Genomic DNA, 19,331 nt, shown 5'->3' on the forward strand with positions numbered 1-19,331 from the left:
TGAGACGCCATTCAAATTTCGATTCTGCAACGTCAAATTGAGATGCGAATTAGAGAATTTGTGGAGCGATGATTTATATAAGACAAAAAATACACAATTTTAAATAAATAAATAAAATTAGAATTAGGGCTCACATAATCGGGCTCTTTGCAAATTGGAGTCGAGATGTTGGGAATGGTTGGTGAAGAACGCGTCTCACGGTGTTGAACAGAGCGAAGAGCTTGCAACGGAGGCGACTGTGCAAACAGAGAGAGGCCAGAAGAAGGAAACAGGGAGAGGCGAATTTGTGCGTGTGCGTATGGTGTGTGAAAGAGCCAATCTTAAATCCATCTCCCTATGAAAACCGCCTGTTTCTTTAAGTTTTAAATTATTTTTGGTAGGTGGCGGGTTGATGAAATATTTTGAATGGAGAAGTTTTTTCAAATTGTATTGCGGGAAAATGAAATATAGTGTTATACTAATATTATTAACCACGCATATATATAATAATTAATAATGTGTGGCTAATTATAATTATTAATTTATTTATAAATTTTATTAATTTTCCACGTAAGCGTATTAAAACTTAAATGTTAAATAAAAATAAAAATATAAATTAAATGTGATTGTATGTTTTTAGGCACACATAATTAAATGTCACTAAATACTTAAAAACATCCAACGAATTTACCCACACATATTTAATTAAGTGTGGGTAAACTGCCATACATTATTATGTGTGGCTGAAACTTCAATTTTTTGTAGTGATATATATATTGCAGCAATGGAGAGGAGTACTCTGACAGTTTTCATCTTTGCCACAGGTGAGAAAGTTTTCGCATAGTCGATCCCATATATTTGTGTGTAGCCTTTTGCAACCAATCGAGCATCGTATCGCTCAATAGATCCATCAGGTTTTCGTTTGATTGTAAAAACCTATCTGTATCCTAAAGTTTTCTTTCCTTTCGGCAACATGCACTTCTCCCATGTGTGATTCCGGTTCAGGGCACTTATCTCTTTCTTCATAGCATTTCTCCAATGCTGGATCTTGAGAGCCTGATCTGCTGTTTGTGGGATCTCCTCATCATATAAGGTTGCTTCATAGGTTGCTGCATTTTTGGATAAGTTTTCCTTGGCGATATTCCCAACTGAGTATCGGGAATTCCGCACAATCTTCTCTAGGGTATAGCATTTAGGAAGCACACCCCGATTACTTCTGGGTGGTAACACATATATCCCAGTATCCCCATCCACTGTATTATCCTCATGTTCTTCTTCAATGTCTTGAGAAATATGATCAGTAGAATCAGAAGCCACAGTAGTAGGTTCAGAATCTCTTACCTCGGATATCAGTGGCGGAGAAGATATAGGCTCATGCAGCGGACTAGATTGTTCTGGAGTGGATGAAGCATGCTCGGTGGCAAGTCTAACCATTTCTGTTGGGTCTGCTTCCGGGCCTGGCATTGGTAACCAACTTAACAGGTCGATCTCACTCTCTTTCTCACTCTCCCCCTGACTGTTAAGGTGGGTACTGAAAAAATACTCAGTTTCAAGAAAGTCACAGTTCATGGTGGTTATGATTTGACGGGTTTTAGATTGTAACATCTATACCATTTTTGGTTAACACCATACCTGACAAACACACACTTAATGGCACAAGGAGAGAGTTTAGTCTGTTCATGTGTGGGAAGATAAACGAATACGGAACTACCAAAAACTCGAGGTTGAAGAGTAAGAGCTAGAGGTATATCAACAAGAGTGGATAATTCATGTAATGGAGTTTGAAGCTGGAGGGTTTTGGTGGGAAGGCGATTTATAAGGTAAACAGAGGTGGCGACAACTTTAGGCTAGAAATGGGTGGGTACCTTAGACTCAATCATCATAGCACGGGTCATTTCAAAGAGAATTCTATTTTTCTGTTCAGCAACACCGTTTTGTTCAGGAGTATGGGAACAAGTGGTTTGATGAATTATCCCTCTTTGTTGACAGAAGTCCTACATGGACCGATTGACAAATTCCCTCCCATTGTCGGTTCTAAGGGTCTGGAAATGTTTCTAAAATTGAGTTTGAGTCATGGTGAAAAAATGAGTGAACTTTTCACAAACTTGAGATTTATATTTGAGAAAATACACCCATGTCATCCTAGTGCAAACATCAATAAAGAGCAGAAAATATCTAAAACCTTGACCCCTCACAACAGGTGAAGGACCCCAAACATCAGAATGAACAAGAGAAAAAATGGAGTTCACTTGTATATCATTCGGCTTAAAAGACTATCAGTGGCTTTTATCTAAAACACAAGTCTCACAAGATAAAGTCTCATTTTTCACTAATTTAGGAAATAAAAGCTTAAGATACCCCGTTGATGGATGCTCTAACCGACGATGCCAAAGCTAGGCTTCCCGGTCAATAGTTGAGCCAGCATCACCTTACCTTGTTGAGCTATCTCATCCACATAGTACAATCTGTTGGGAACCTTGTGGAATATCCTAACCCTTGTTTTGATGATACCAAAATTCATAGGACTTAAATGTAATAGAGTAGAATCGTTTTGAACTCAAGTGTTAGAGTTCGTTTCTAGTTTAGTTGCGGTGTCGAAGACTGAAGACTAAAGACTGAAGACTGAAGACTGAAGTTACCAACTGAAGTGTCAGTTGAAGAATCAGTTGAAGACTGATTATTTAATGCGCGCCATAGACTGATACTAAAGTCAAGTATCAGTTGAACATTCCTCCTAGGACTGATCTTCCAACGTTCAGAGGAAGCCACGTACGCTCAAAGTACAGCCGCATTAAATGCAGAGATATCTCAATATCTTATCTCTGCAGAGGTCATTCCTATCTGGTGGCTACTTTTCAGAGATGTCACATCTCCTGTCCTTCAAAGAGAGCCGTTTCCACACAGACAAGGAACCTCGAAGATTGAAGCCTCAGCCCAAATTCGAATTGCTCTCCAACGGAAGAAATCTTGAGGACGATTTACGCCAACGGATCTATTCAAGAGTTCTCCTACAAATAGCGCTCGAGGATCACTTCAATCTTCACCGATTCAACGACATAAGCTGAAGCTCTGCCGAAATAGTTACTCAGCCTAAAGCTTAACCGCTCAAAGCTTGAATCGAATAAGAGAATTCCAAAGCCAAAATCAGTCACTGCTGATTACATACATTCTCTTAGACCCTAGGCATATATTCTGTGTACCCAGAAGTCAAAGGTCAAACTTGCTTCAAAGAACTTGTTCTTTGTAAGTATAGTTGGCACTCGTTTAAACCTCTCCCCCATAAGAGTGTTTGAGTGACTCGGAGTTCAGGAAGGTACTTTGAACTCTGAAAGGGAAGTCTGAGCACGAGGTGTGCTTAGCAGGGAAATCCTACGCGAGTTGTGTAGGTGCTGAAATCCTATACGAGGTGTGTAGGTGGGGAAACCCTACGCGAGGTGTGTAGGTGCTGAAGAGAGTTTATCTTCAGTTTACAGTTTGCAGTGCACCAGGCAAGCACTTGCGGAGTGGATTGTTGGTCTGATCAACCAGCCGTGGATGTAGGAAAGAGTTTTTCCAAACCACGTAAAAGTCTCTGTGTTATTTACAGCTTTCAGTTTTACATTCATAACTGTGCTATTTCAATTGATAAAACTGAACACTGACTAACAGCAAGAGAAACCCTAATCCAACTATCTGCTCCACCGAGGCTATTCGAAACTAAGTTTAATTTCCGCTGCGTGTGATATCAATCTGACTGAACTATCCTCTGATAGTAAGAAAGAGAGATATCATCTCTATCGTTGCAAACACGACTGAAGCCCTTACGTGGATCAGTTAAGTTCTAGTGACTTAACTGATAACTCTTTACTGAAGAGCTTTCAGTATCAGTCGTCAACCCTGTTGGTCAAAACTATTTCGGTTAAACAGGTGTCTGGTTTGCATGCAAAGTTTCTTTTCTATCTCTGACTGAGATCCCTCTGATTGAGGTTGGTAGATAGTCAAAAATAGCCTATAGGTGTATTCCCCCCCCATACACCTATTCGAGACCCCCACGGACCTAACAATTGGTATCAGAGCAGGTTGTTCGCAAGAACTATCTGTATCTGACTAGTTCCTACTTGAACTAGATCCTCTTGGGGGTGACGTTGTTTTTGATCAAAAATCTCTTCTCGAGATTACTCTTGTATCTGCTTGGTTATGTCCTTTTCCTGTTTCCTGTGTGCTTCTCCTGCTTTCTCTAACCATGTACAGGAACAAGAAGGATTCCTCCAGCGATTATGTTCATACATATTTTCGAGGAATCAGCGGATTTGAGTTAGGATCATTGGACTCCGATGAAGAAGAAAGATTCATCTTTCCAGAAGAGAACATAAGTCCAACTCACTCACAACCAGAAGATTCAAGCAGATATGATCAAATGCGATTAGAGTATCAACACCTAAGATCGAGATTTGAAGATCTCCTTAGGGAGCACAGACAGATCCTCAAAGAGATTGATCGTGTGCAAGATGCTCGAAGGATCATCAGGCTCCACTTCGTTTCAGATGAAGACGAAGCAGACAAAAGAGATGTACAGGAGCACAGACTGATCAACAGACTGAAACTTTTTCAGTCTCAGAAACACGAACTTCTTCAACGTCTCAAGGAAACCTAGACAGAATTCAAAGCGACGTCAGAAGTTTTTGAAAGAGTGATTCGTGAGGAATCACTACTGCACAGAAGAAAGATGGAACGAGAAAGAAGCGTGCAACAACAGCCAACGGACTCAAAATCCAAGGAGAATCAGTCATAAAACTCAGGGGGAACTTACACTTCAATCAATGACAAAACTAGTGTCAATCACTGTGTAAGCTTCCCTCAACATTTCGTTTGTATCTATGACTACTTCTCTTTAATACTCTTGGCTGTATTGTGCTTAAATTTGACTTGTCTAAATGCCTTTCTCCTCAATTTTTTTTATAAATAGACACGTGCACATTTGCATTAAGAACGGTTGTCACACGATCACACGAACCCGCCCTTTTTACTAACAAGCGGAGTGATCCACGTGGCACGATTCCATTTGCACGGATTTCAAACGTTTATTTAAACCGCCTCTTGCACGTCCTCTCACACCTTCTTCAAAAACGTTTCATCTTCAACCAAAGATTTTCTCAATCTCAGAGAAATCTTTGTGTGAAAAAAATTTTTGAGTGTACCTTTTTCTGCAAGACTAACAGCAAGAATCCATAGTTAATTCTCTGTGAGAATCAATCTTCAAGACTTTTGCAGAAAACCTCTCAGAAAATCCATATGGGAAAATCAGCATCACAACAAGTTGTGTGTTACGAATCTGTAGCAACACTGGAATCACTCCAACACTTTGCTGATTTCAAAAAGATCGATGAGATCTTAGGACGACATGGATGGATGAAGTTCGTCCAATGCTCACCAAGTTTCCTTCTCGACAAACCGATCATCCGAGAGTTCTACGACAACATCAAGACCGATGAATCAACTGGTGAACTCAAAACTGAGATTTCTGTATTCACAAGTGAAGATTTCTCAGAATCAACCAAGATGTCCATCAACATATCTGAAGCAGTGAGAGATATGTTCAATCTCCCAACTGATGGACCAGCCCCATTCTTCAACGACGAAGAAGCCACTGAGCACATGAGGGAAGCACTGACAAGCAATGCACCTGCCGATCGCGTCATCACAAATGTACTGAGCATTTCAAGAATTCATACTCATCTCAGACCCATTGCGAAGATGATCAAGAGATGCTGGTTTGGCACTCTTGGATCCCATGGTCACCTCTCAAGACCACACAAGCTTGTGTTGATCGCCCTGATGCAGAAAGGCCCATTCAACTGGGAAAAGGCCTTCATTCAGATCCTCACTGAAGAGAAGAAAGAGTCTCACTCCACCAGACATCTGCGTCAAGGAACAAGAGTCTCAGCACTCATCCTCCATAGTACTAAGGGGACTTCTTGCTACTGGAATAACACTACTCAAGTGTCTTCCACCATCAATTTGTTTGAAAAACAGAAAAGTTCACTCAGAGGAAATTTCAGCATCTCGACTGAAATTCCTCTCCTTTCTTCCGAGCCACGATACAAGACTCGAGGCTCAACCAAAAGAAAGTTCGAAAGCGTGTCGTCTCCAGTCAAGATCTCATGGACACCCCTCAGAAATCCCACAATGAGGAACATGAAGAAGATGCTCCAAAAACTTCCGAAGAAGTTCCAATGCCGAGCACAGAAACTCCTCAACAACAGACTCCATCTGTCACTCCAACAGATGAACAAAATCAACCGTCAGAGGAGACTCGAGCAACCTTTGACAGAAAAACAGAATCTGAAGAACTTCCTCTCAGAGGTTTCTTCCATTACTGTCTTGAAGGGTTCAACAAGAAGGCAAAGTTTGATGAAGTCTCTAACGACAATGCTGCATCCTCATCCTCAATCTTTGTCAATCAAAAAGCCCTTCTCAAAAGCTTCGTGACACAACTGTCCGAACACTGTGTCACAACCCTTTTTCCCACAGTTTTTGCCTCCCTGAATCCTGAAGAGTTTCAAGCACTCGTCAGCTATTTCTTCTATATCTTCATTAAAACCCTACCCAAATCACAATACAAAGAGATTGATGAAGTTCTCACTGATGGTGAGATAGAAGCTTTGGAGAACAACATCTTTGAGAAGTTCAGAGTCACAAATGTTTGGGATGGCATCCACGACTGGGCACCCAACTTCAGACTGTACCTCACTTCCAGAGGTCTTCTCAAAGAAGACAATGATGAGGACTTTGAAGTCCACCATGAAATTCCACCTCATCAGTCAGCTTCAGCCAAAGCAACAGAAGAAGAAAAGCAAGCTGAAGAACAAGAGCCTACTGAAACTACCACTGATGAAAGAGTCCAGATGCTGGAAGAAAGGATGCTCATTCAAGAAGAAGTTTCATATGAGCTAAGAGTCAGATCGCGATTCTGGAATCAACTGTCACTCATCTTCAACAACAACTGGACATCCAGGACAAAGTCAGCAATGTCCCCGAGTCTGATGACAAGGACACATTAGAAGAGGACAGGAAATGAAAAGGGAAGCTGACTGAAGAACCAAAAGGAAGTCCTCCAAGGAAGCCAAGCAAACAACTCCACATCAACTAAGGACTAAGAAAGAACAAGGAATGTCATCTAAACAGAAACTCATTATTTTGTATATGATGTTCTTAGTTTGTCTTAGCTAGCCCTTCCTTGTTATGATCTTCTGCATTCTTGGTTCATATTGATTTGTACGTTGTTCATAAAGATTCATGCTTATCCAGTTTTTGTTCTTTGCCTATTTTTCACTTGATGAATATAGGTTATCTTATTTAGGGGGAACACTGTTTAAGCTTTTTCAGTACTTGACTGTTTGTCCTTACTATTTGTTGGGAACTTGTTCGTATCATTTTCTTGGAGTAAATGAAAATAGGGCCTAGGTATGATTTTGGTTAACTGGTGATATTGCGTTCTTCTTTAATCTTTTAATTTCCAAAATCTCCTTTTATGCATATCTTTTCAAATCATTGCAGGCACTATTCGCCGCCTATTTACGGCAAGTGATTATGACAAATACTCTATATCAGTGCATATCTCATTTTTCTAGGCATTTTATTGTCAGGCAATTACTACGGACGTCAAAATTTATTATAATTGATTTAGCGCGCTTATTTCAAACCGCGCCCACGTCTTTTCGATTACCCTAGGAAACTGTTCATCTCCCACGATCACACTTTCTCCATTACTACTGCTATTCCACCTTCTCCATCACTTTTGCTCTTTCTCTCTAACTTTCTAAATCCACAGCAATCTACTGTGAGATCGCTTTCTGCAAAATTTCTCTTCACAGATATTCTATTCATGATGGCCAATACTAATATGAAGAAGACTGACAACGAGAAGGAAGCTTCAATGAAGAAAGAAGTCAGATATGAACAGACAGTGCATGAGGAATCATTTGAAAAGAAGCCGGAATTTACGAAGGTCTCTGAAATACTTCGACAGAATGGTTGGAAGAAGTTTGTCACAAGTGAACCAAAGTACTTACTCGATGAAGCTGTCAGAGAATTCTACAAAAATCTCAAATTCATCAAGTCCGGAGTACTAATCTCATAGGTCAGCATCATCGATGGAGCAAAATACTTTGAAGAGACTCTCAACGTCTCTGAAATTGTCAGAGAATTGTTCAATCTCCCAAACAACGGATTTCTACTCTCTTCACTGACTGATGATGAAGCAAATGAAACCCTCAAGACTGCACTGAAGGATAAATCTGAATCAACAAAGAGTCAGATCACTGTATCTCATCTTCATCCAGAATTTGCCACGTTGGGCAAAATTATCCAGAAGTGCTGGATAGGTGCTACAGGAACTCCAGACAAAGCCTCTCAACCGCAGAAGAATGTCATGGCTGCTCTTATGAAGAAGGAGTGCTTCAACTGGGAAGAAGCTTACCTGAAGCTTCTTTACAATGAAGCCCACAACACACGACCAGCAACGATGGTCCGACAGGGGAACAGGGTATCCCAGATCATCATCGAGGGGACAAAGACGCACAAGTATGTGCAATGGCCTAAGATGATCAGATTCACAGACAGCCTGCGTCTCTTCAAAATTGCCAGAAGAGATACCAAACCTTCCTCGAAGGCAAAGGTAATTGACATCTCTTCTCCTCCATCATCTGATTCTGAAGCCCCTGATTCACCTCCTTCAAATCCTCGCACAAATGTGCCACAACGTGTTCGTACAATCCTCCCCAAGAAACCATTTATACCAACTGAGATGCCTTGGAAATTCTCTCCAAGATCCAAAGGCAAAGCAGTTATGGAAACTGCACCAGAACCAGCCTCCACCTTCATCTTCAAAGGTACTCAAGAAGCTGTTGAACTTTAGTCTGAAGTTCAACAAATTGCCACCAATCGCCTACGACGCATAATTAGTGATGTTGATACGTCTCTAGAAGTCTACCGGGATCTTCATAGACTTTTCACGTTTACTCTTCTGAAGACAGCGCCATGTCCAAAAATCAAAAGTCTCTGCTGCCCTGAAGCTGAAGACTCGTTTGAGATGGAAGAGGCTACTCTTATCAGCCTCTTTCAAATTGAACATGTTTGGGACGTAATTCATGACTTTGACAGTTTTGCCATGAATTACTTGAACTCGTCCAAACAATTCAGACTCCTTCTGCCACTAAACAACGATGCCGGGACATCAAAGGTGCTGGACGAGCCTCTCGTCATAGAGGAAGTGATTGCAGCTCACAACTCTCCTATTAATGAAAATTCACAACTGGAGGAAGCTGCTGTTGATTCTGCCTTTAATGATCAACCAATGACTGACTCAATCAATCAACCGGAGCTACCATCCACTCATTCGACATTGACTGCTGAAACGGACCTGACGAGCATCACTGCAGTTGATGCTCCTTCTCCAGTAGAAGAGGAGAGATCAGCAGACAATGCTGATCCAGAACGAGTTGACGACATCTTGAAGTCTCCGCCGACTTCATCAACACTCTTAAACACTGAAGAGGCAATTCCACCTGAAGGCCAAAACATCAGTCAAGAATAAGAGATTCCGCAATCTATTGAAGAAAGAATAGATTGCCCTGCCTCATCCAATCGAGCAGAGGCCTCCACATCCAAGACTGATGAAGAGCGTCAGCAAGAGCAGAACTTTCCTGACGAATCAGATACTCCAATAGAACACGTCGAGCTTCCTCGCCCAGAAGGACCTGTTCTATTTGATTCGGATGAAGAAACTGATGAGCGCATCACCCTCTGGAAACATAATCGGCCACGCAGACATCTATTAAGGATCGCCGATGATGAAGAAAAACCAATGGATGTACTGCTGAATCAGCTTGCTGATCAACGACTTAAAATCGACTCGCTTAAACACGAGCTCGAACGACAGCAAATCTATGGTGAAAAGTTTGTGAAAAAGCTCAAAGAAGTCGGAGAACAGGCAACCGCTGATATGATCCATCATGCCGGGTTAATCAATGAGATCAAGCTGAAGATAAAGGCACAGAAAGATTCTCTGGTCAATTACAAGCTTGAAATGATTGATACAAAGATTGGCTTCCCCAAAGTTCAGAAGGGGCACGAGGAACTCTACACTCTCTTTCTCGAAGCAGAGATTGAAAGGAAGACGCACTATGTTCGTCTAACTACACAGCTCGAGAAAATGGAACTTAAGTTCCTAAAGACGTTCATGCCAAGAACCGAGGTCCAGGAACTCGTTGCAACGACGGTACAGCCTATAATGGAACGACTAGCAAAGGTGGAAAGAGAACTCCAATAAACCAAAGAATCTCCTGACACCGCCCTCGTTCAGAAAATGCTCACTGATTTTCAAGAGTTACAGAGCCGACTTCCTCCAGCTGATGCCAAAAAGGGGGAAGAGGATATATTGAGGCATATGCAAAAAGAAGCGGACATGCTCCCCGCTGTTTTCAACAGGGTGGAAAACAGGGCCGAGAAAATCGCGGCAAGAGTAGCCCCCACTTTCGCCTCAGTTGAAGCTAGCAGAAAGAGAGGCAGATAAAGCTCTTCAAGTGAATCAGAACTGAAGAAGAAGAAAACTGTCGAATTCATCTCAACTCTGAAGGAAAGTCAAAAGCTTGAGCATTATCTCAAGAGTGGACTGATTGTATCTCATCTAGAAAAGTTTGAGCGACCAGATAAATGGATACCATCAAAGCTGAATGATTGGTGGGAACAACTCAAGGAACGCTACACCAAATGGATGGTGTTTGCAAATATTCAAGGCGAAAAAGAGCGCAGGAATGAAGCCTGGAAGTACTTCCTGATGCATTTACAAGAACAAGAACCTGTTCATCAAATGTTGGAAGCTCATAAGGCTTATGGACAAAGCATACCTGACCCTCAGAAGAAAGTAGCAGCTCCACCAAGGTTCAGGAATGGTGTTGACAGAGAGAAGATCAAGAAAGAAGTCAGAAACGTCTGCAGAATCTGGAACTTCCATCCAGACTCTAAAGAAGCCAAAAAGGTATGGGAAGCAGTATTCAAACTCTACAATCAAGTACCTTAAGTAAGATGGCAATACTCTGTAATGTTCTTTTTATGTTCCCAAGATGTAATCTTAGACTGATGCTTTATCAGTCTCTCCTTTATAAAAAGAACAACTTCTTATTGATCTCACCCTGAAGACAATGACTCTTTGTCCAGGCTTTGATTTATGGTTTTTCTGTCTTCTTTAAGTTTTGTGTTTAGAACTGTTTTCGTTCTTGCTCTAAGTACAAGTTGTTTAGGTTCTATTGTTAAGGGGGAACTGTTTTCACTCCTTGTCTAGAACTTGTACTGAGAGCTCAGTCTTTTTATTGTCTAGAACTGCTGAGTGGTTTTGGCATCATCAAAAAGAGGGAAATTGTTGGGAACCTTGTGGAATATCCTAACACTTGTTTTGATGATACCAAAATTCATAGGACTTAAATGTAATATACTAGAATCGTTTTGAACTCAAGTGTTAGAGTTCGTTTCTAGTTTAGTTGCGGTGTCGAAGACTGAAGACTAAAGACTGAAGAATGAAGACTGAAGACTGAAGACTGGAGTTACCAACTGAAGTGTCAGTTGAAGAATCAGTTGAAGACTAATTATTTAATGCGCGCCATAGACTGAAACTAAAGTCAAGTATCAGTTGAACATTCCTCCTAGGACTGATCTTCCAACGTTCAGAGGAAGCCACGTACGCTCAAAGTACAGCCGCATTAAATGCAGAGATATCTCAATATCTTATCTCTGCAGAGGTCATTCCTATCTGGTGGCTACTTTTCAGAGATGTCACATCTCCTGTCCTTCAAAGAGAGCCGTTTCCACACAGACAAGGAACCTCGAAGATTGAAGCCTCAGCCCAAATTCGAATTGCTCTCCAACGGAAGAAATCTTGAGGACGATTTACGCCAACGGATCTATTCAAGAGTTCTCCTACAAATAGCGCTCGAGGATCACTTCAATCTTCACCGATTCAACGACATAGGCTGAAGCTCTGCCGAAATAGCTACTCAGCCTAAAGCTTAACCGCTCAAAGCTTGAATCGAAGAAGAAAATTCCAAAGCCAAAATCAGTCACTGCTGATTACATACATTCTCTTAGACCCTAGGCATATATTCTGTGTACCCAGAAGCCAAAGGTCAAACTTGCTTCAAAGAACTTGTTCTTTGTAAGTATAGTTGGCACTCGTTTAAACCTCTCCCCCATAAGAGTGTTTGAGTGACTCGGAGTTCAGGAAGGTACTTTGAACTCTGAAAGGGAAGTCTGAGCACGAGGTGTGCTTAGCAGGGAAATCCTACGCGAGTTGTGTAGGTGCTGAAATCCTATACGAGGTGTGTAGGTGGGGAAACCCTACGCGAGGTGTGTAGGTGCTGAAGAGAGTTTATCTTCAGTTTACGGTTTGCAGTGCACCAGGCAAGCACTTGCGGAGTGGATTGTTGGTCTGATCAACCAGCCGTGGATGTAGGAAAGAGTTTTTCCGAACCACGTAAAAGTCTCTGTGTTATTTACAGCTTTCAGTTTTACATTCATAACTGTGCTATTTCAATTGATAAAACTAAACACTGACTAACAACAAGAGAAACCCTAATCCAACTATCTGCTCCACCGAGGCTATTCGAAACTAAGTTTAATTTCCGCTGCGTGTGATATCAATCTGACTGAACTATCCTCTGATAGTAAGAAAGAGAGATATCATCTCTATCGTTGCAAACACGACTGAAGCCCTTACGTGGATCAGTTAAGTTCTAGTGACTTAACTGATAACTCTTTACTGAAGAGCTTTCAGTATCAGTCGTCAACCCTGTTGGTCAAAACTATTTTGGTTAAACAGGTGTCTGGTTTGCATGCAAAGTTTCTTTTCTATCTCTGACTGAGATCCCTCTGATTGAGGTTGGTAGATAGTCAAAAATAGCCTATAGGTGTATTCCCCCCCATACACCTATTCGAGACCCCCACGGACCTAACACAATCCATCCCGCTCAGTGCCACGCCCAATAATCTCCCCCTCCTAATATCCTGAAGAAAACAGAAGTGAGGATGCATTATCATGGTACAATTGAGCTCTTTTGTAACATGGCTAATAGACAACAATTTATGAAAAAGAGACAGAACATATAGACAATTTGAAAGACGAAGGGTATGAGAAATTTCTATAGTTCTGGCTCCTTTAACACGAGTCAAATCACCACTAGCAGTTTGAACATGCGTTCCGTAGGATGTTGATGACTTAATAATATCAGTTTTATCAAAGGTCATCGTATCAGTAGCTCCACAATAAAAAATCCACCCTTCCTCTCTATCCCTATTATCACAAGAGGTTTGATATGCAGCGGAAAAATTTAGGGAATTTCTACATAATTGGGGACTGATTTTATTATTATGTAGAAGAATGGGGCGTTTATGTAATTTATGAGAATTTAAGGGGGCAGTTTGCATAAGATGGGGTAAGTTCTGCAATTTAACAAAACCTCGGGGTAGCCTTTGTATTTTATTGGAACTTAGGGGGACAGATTGTAAGGAATGAGGTATTTTGTGCAAATAAAGAGAAGATGGAGGGTTTAGTGTGAAAACACCAAACCCTATACCTAATTTTAAACCTCCATTTCCTTCTCCAGCCACCTCCCTCTCACGTCTGCTCCCTCCATTCTGCCCAGCCGGGAACGACCGATCTGCGGCCACCGCCGCTACTTTCGCAGCCACTGCCTCTGCTCCGGTCGGTTCCTGACCTTCTTCTCCGACGCCACTTGCCACCTTTCCTTTTGTCATTTTGTGGTTGTCTTCCCTCTTACGCGATGAAGGGTTTCTTGAGCGATTTTGAGGGCCTCTATCGATGGTGGTTTGCTGTGAACAGGCTTTCGGCCGTGGCGCAGGGCTGTAAGTGGTGGCAAGTTCGGTCCCGATACCTTCCGATGATGAAATGTTGGTGTCAGATCGGTTGGTTGCCGGCTAAAAGATCTGTAGTCGAGCGGCCTCTCTTCTCACTTTTGAGAAGGCCGATTCGCCAAAGAGAGTCAATTCATTTGAGGTGGTTGAATTTGTGGCTTGAATCTTTCCTGACATATTTTTTCAAGGAAGAAGAAAAATAAAGAATAAGGCTATTGCTACCTTGATCGGTTTGAGGTTTTTGGAACAGTGATTAACGATTTCTGAGTTCTCAGAATCACGGCTGCTCTGATACCATGTTAAAACATGGTATAAACATATTTGTATAAATAGAAGACATGTTTAGGAGTCTAAATTGTTTGTATTGTATTACTTGATCCTTTAGAGAATTACAACAATCCCTTTTATAGGGATGAAAGGATTTGTACAAGGAAAGTCATAAGGAATGAAACAAATAAATTTAGGATCTTGATTGAGATATTGACCCCTAAATTATGCTGATGAATTCTTTCGTTTTCAATATTTCACATGTTTACTACGATGGAAAACTTTCTTTGGACAAGGTGGAATATATTATCGGGCAGCTCATTTTCACTCATTTTCTCTCCAATGTTGGATAATATTATTCTAAAGTAGGAGTGCGAAAATATTTTCCAACATTTTTTCTTCTTTTCATCTCTAGTAAACATATGATAAAAGAAGAAAAAGAAGTAGAAGAAGAAAATAGATAATCTTTTCTTATCCATTATTTTCTAATGAAAAATTTATAACCAAAGTAAACGCACCGTACATGATTGAAGTTTCTACAAAGTTGTTATTTACATGTTTAAAATTTGTACACAATTGAGATTGTTTGACTTGTTTGGTTGATTTGAGCACTGTTCGGTATGATTTGAATGAAGAATAGAAAAGGCCACAAGGTGAATTTATTGGAGTGCATAGAGTTTATATGTTCAAGCGTGTCCTAAGAACACCAACAGTGGACAATAACCATGTATAAGTCAAAACGTGAAAATTGATGATTTAATGTAACGAAGAATATTTAACCGTAATTAAGAACAAACTCTTTTTTATATTGATACCTTAATTAAAAATCGATATTAAAATCAATTTGAATTGTGTTGGCAATAACCCTTATATAATTGACATATATTATCAAAAATTATATTACAACCATGAAATTGATAATCAGTTGTAAATCAACAAGAAACTTGAAACTTAGCTTATAGCTTCAAATGAAACATATGGTCGAGAGCTCAATTCTATTTGGAACTTAAATGAACAATAATGAGTATAATATATAATGCCTCTGGTAAAATAGAATTGATATGCAATTGTTTTTACAAATGAGTCATCACAACAAGTTAATATGCTAATTCATTGCAACATTTAATTGATCAAAAATAGCTTATTCTCTAAAGTATTATTGCCAATATGGTCAAAATTGATTGCAATATTTAATTTTAGGGTGCGAACATATATAAAAATAATAAAAAAATAGCTTATTCTTCAGTTATGGGTATGGACACACCTCATGATACACTGTTCAGGGTAAGGTTGTAAATAAATTGAATCGAAACAAGTACCACTATATTTCTTTACATTCGACATTCGATTATTTTTTAAATATTAGTAATTTTGATTTGTATTCGATTCAAAATGATATTAGAATTATTCGCAACTGTGTGCATTAGAACTCTAACAGTGTATGTGTGCTAAATAGTCAGGGTGATTGCTTACTTAACTAAAAATGTAATAACCTATCTATCTAATCGTGTTCAAACAAACTCTAATTGTGTACATAAAAACTCCAATCGTGTATTCAAAAATACAAATTGTGTACTAATGAGTTTAATCATGTTTCTTTGTAAAAGTTAGAGTTTCTGCTACCATAACCAAGTTCAAAATATGTAATATATTGTCTATATTGCATAAAATCATAGAAGAAACTAAGTAGAATTACAAAGATTACGACTGTGTCCTTAAGAACATACTCATGCATGATTTCGTGTACGATTTTGTGTGCTTTTAGTTGTGCTATCTACTATAATTGCAATTTAATGTGTTATTCATCCAATATTTGGTCCTAAACATTAAAGTACTATTCCTAAAAGCATAAATCATCATTATAATACGTTTGGTCTAATAAACCATAACCACGTATACCATGTACACTTCGTGTACTGAAGAACATATATTAAAAGTAAATAATTTACATATATTATATATGTAGTGTTCTTTAGAATACACAACTTGTGGTGCAATTTTGTTCCACCTTTGAGAAACCGTGCATAGATTCATCAACTTTTTAGTGATTTTTTTTCGTTTTTCTATTGTGGTAATGATGTCCTATTTAAATGCGTTGAAAAAAAGAAAAAGAATATATCAACTTCTTTTAAATGCGAGTTGTTCATATAAAAAAAAGCTCAGTTGAAATAAAAATTACAAAATGGAGCTAAAAAATGACATATATATTAATAATAATAATAATAATAATAATAATAATAATAATAATAATAATAATAATAATAATAATAATAATAATAATAATAATAATAATAATAATAATAATAATAATAATAATAATAATAAAAGGACATTTTTAAAGGCAAATCATCATCCTCATATACCTTTTGATTTGTGAGAGGGATATTGAAGTCTTGTAATCCAAATATGGCTATAAAATTCATACTTTTATGATAAGGACATAAAATTCATACACTTTATAAAATAGGTCACTCTTGTATATTGTCTCGAAAATAAAGTAAGAGACCACATGCATCGATTACAAACAAGTAATCCCATCATTGATCCCCTTGAGACGGCCTAAAGTGGATATTTTTCAAACCAAATGTCTCAAGTTCCAATCATATTAATGTCTTCATAGGTCTGAGCCTGTCATACTTGATTTTTCAAATATGATTTAGAATTATAGATCTTAAGTGCACAGTAAAAATAGTACTTCGGGTTCTCATGAACATAAAAATATTAATTATGTCCTTTCTAGATAAAAATTTTAAAGCTTGATTCGAATTCTAATCTAGTATGATTTAGAATTATAGATCTCTTAAGAGTACAGTAAAAGTAGTCACTTCGGATTCCCATGAACTTCAAAATAGTAATTATGTCCTTTTTAGATAAAATTTTTAAAGCTCGGTTTGAATTCTAAACTAATAAAACCGAGTAAGCATCAACAACGTGGGGTGCGAAGGCCGGATCGAACCCGGCCTATCGCACCCGCCACGGTTGTTGCACCCGGGTGCAATGGTTGTGGGGCGATGGAACGCACTCGGGGCAAAGCTGGAGCGAAGGAAATGGGTGAAAAGCACGCGCCCATTTCCGTAATAAAAAAAAATTCGAATTAAAATATATATATATATATATATATATATATATATATATATATATATATAAACGGTCATTTGACCGTTGGCTTCTCAACGGTCTTCTCGGCCATTTTTTATTTTTTATTTTTTTCTTTTTCACCTATATATAATCACATATCCCCTTCCTCAATCACAAACACTACATCAAACTACTCATTTTCTCTTCAATTCTTAAAGAAAATGTCTTCATCCACCAATTCTTCCAACAATAATTCTTCCTCAAATTCTTCATCCGACGAAGAAGTTCATGTTGATCCCGCACAACTTCCTCCTCTTCCCGATCCTACTCAAGCCCCCGATTTATTTTTTATGAGATGTGCTGTGAATTTTATGACAGTGGCAAGTTCATATCGTTTCGATCCACCTCCACCACGCCCGAGGAAGAAGCGGACAGTGGTTCGTCGTGACCGTGAAGGTGGAGCCGAGCGCCTCCATCGCGATTATTTTTCTGTCGAGCCTGTTTATGGGCCACAATTCTTTCGCCGTCGATTTCGCATGAGCCGGGAGTTGTTTCTACGCATTGTCAATGCGCTAGAAGTCGATCATTACTTCCAACAACGTCCGGATGCTATTGGCCGCTTAAGCTTCTCCCCGATCCAGAAGTGCACTGCCGCTGTTCGACTATTGGCATACGGAACTGCTGCTGATTGTTGTGACGAATATCTCCGTATAGGAGAGACGACGGCGTTGGAATGCATGAAGAAATTCTGCAAGGCCTTCGTTCGTATCTTTGGCGGCACGTATTTGAGGCGGCCAACAACTGCCGATGTGCAACGCATCACTGCAATGCACGAAGCCCGCCATGAGTTCTCGGGAATGTTGGGGAGCCTAGACTGCATGCATTGGGGATGGAAGAATTGCCCCGTGGCTTGGTACGGCGCCTACACTCGAGGGGATCAAGGCGAGCCAACAATTATATTAGAGGCCGTTGCTTCACAAGATTTGTGGATCTGGCATGCATTCTTTGGAGTCGCTGGGTCCAACAACGACATCAACGTACTCCACCAGTCCACGCTATTCAACGATATTTTAGCGGGGCATGAAGCGGCTGTGCACTTCCTCGCCAACAATTCTCACCACACTCGAGGATACTACTTAACAGACGGCATCTATCCGGACTGGCCGGTGTTCGTGAAGAGCTTCCGGTTTCCGAACGATGAGAAGAAGCGGAGGTTCAAGGTGATGCAAGAAGCTGCAAGGAAGGATGTGGAACGAGCTTTCGGTGTTCTTCAGGCTCGGTGGGGTATAATTAGAGGACCGTTGCGTTTGTGGAAGGCGGAGCAAATGAGTTCGATCATGTTTGCATGCATCATATTGCACAACATGATCATTGAGGATGAAGGTGGAAATGCAAGTAATTTTGACGGTGACGACGGCGAGGGACCAAGTTCTACTCCTCAAACACAATTCAATTCCGGAGCACCACCGGAGTTCGCCGCCTATTTGGCACGGAATGCAAGCTTGAAGGATGCACGATTGCATGCTCGCCTCCGCGATGATTTGGTTGAGCATATATGGGCACGCTTTGGTCCGGTTGACCCGTAGTTCGACGGCTTTAAATTTTTCGAAAATTGGATGTTTTAAATATTTGTTGTTTTTTTTTGTAATGTTTGGATTTTTAGTTGAATGAATTTTATGTTGTTAAAATTGAAGTTGTTTAATTTAAATTGAAAAAAGAATAAAAGTAAAGAGAAAATGAAATTAAAATCTATTGAACCCGGGCGGGTGCAATACCATTGTTGGAGTGGGTGCAATAGAAGTGGGACCATGTCTATTGCACCCACTATGGGTGCAAGGGTTGTTGATGCTCTAATTAATTAATTAATCTCAACCATATAAAATTAAATTATTTGAGCTCGAAAATATTATATTCAAGCATGACACTTCCGTCTATTTGTAAATCAGTGCTACCTAAAAGATTTAGAAAAACATTTTAAAATAAAATATGAAATAGTGAGAAGTAGTGACTACTCATCCTCAAAGTGTGGGTTGAATCGTCAAGATCATGCTGGTGTGCCAAATCCCTTTCTTGGTTGTAAGTCACGTGCTTACACCTAAGCTTTT

The 19,331-nt window shown here is 39.7% G+C and overlaps 1 protein-coding gene across 1 annotated transcript; it reads left to right on the plus strand.

The window, feature by feature from the left end:
• The first annotated feature begins 13,790 nt into the window (after positions 1–13,790).
• On the plus strand, positions 13,791–18,812 carry LOC130998214 (uncharacterized). Its single transcript, XM_057923644.1, has 3 exons — positions 13,791–13,872; positions 17,605–18,510; positions 18,610–18,812. The coding sequence occupies exons 1-3, from the start codon at positions 13,791–13,793 to the stop codon at positions 18,810–18,812; spliced, it is 1,191 nt and encodes a 396-aa protein (XP_057779627.1).
• The last annotated feature ends 519 nt before the right edge of the window (positions 18,813–19,331 follow it).

This window comes from Salvia miltiorrhiza, chromosome 8 (genome assembly GCF_028751815.1).
Source record: "Salvia miltiorrhiza cultivar Shanhuang (shh) chromosome 8, IMPLAD_Smil_shh, whole genome shotgun sequence".
NCBI classification, from domain to species: domain Eukaryota; kingdom Viridiplantae; phylum Streptophyta; class Magnoliopsida; order Lamiales; family Lamiaceae; genus Salvia; species Salvia miltiorrhiza.

Excerpts from the sequence above, each read along its gene's own strand:
- LOC130998214 (XM_057923644.1), top strand. The coding sequence starts at position 13,791 with ATGAAGGGTTTCTTGAGCGATTTTGAGGGCCTCTATCGATGGTGGTTT. Across the intron at positions 13,873-17,604 it reads TTCGGCCGTGGCGCAGGGCT|TGGCAAGTTCATATCGTTTC; the intron begins GTAAGTGGTGGC and ends ATTTTATGACAG. Across the intron at positions 18,511-18,609 it reads TGTTCTTCAGGCTCGGTGGG|GTGGAAATGCAAGTAATTTT; the intron begins GTATAATTAGAG and ends TTGAGGATGAAG.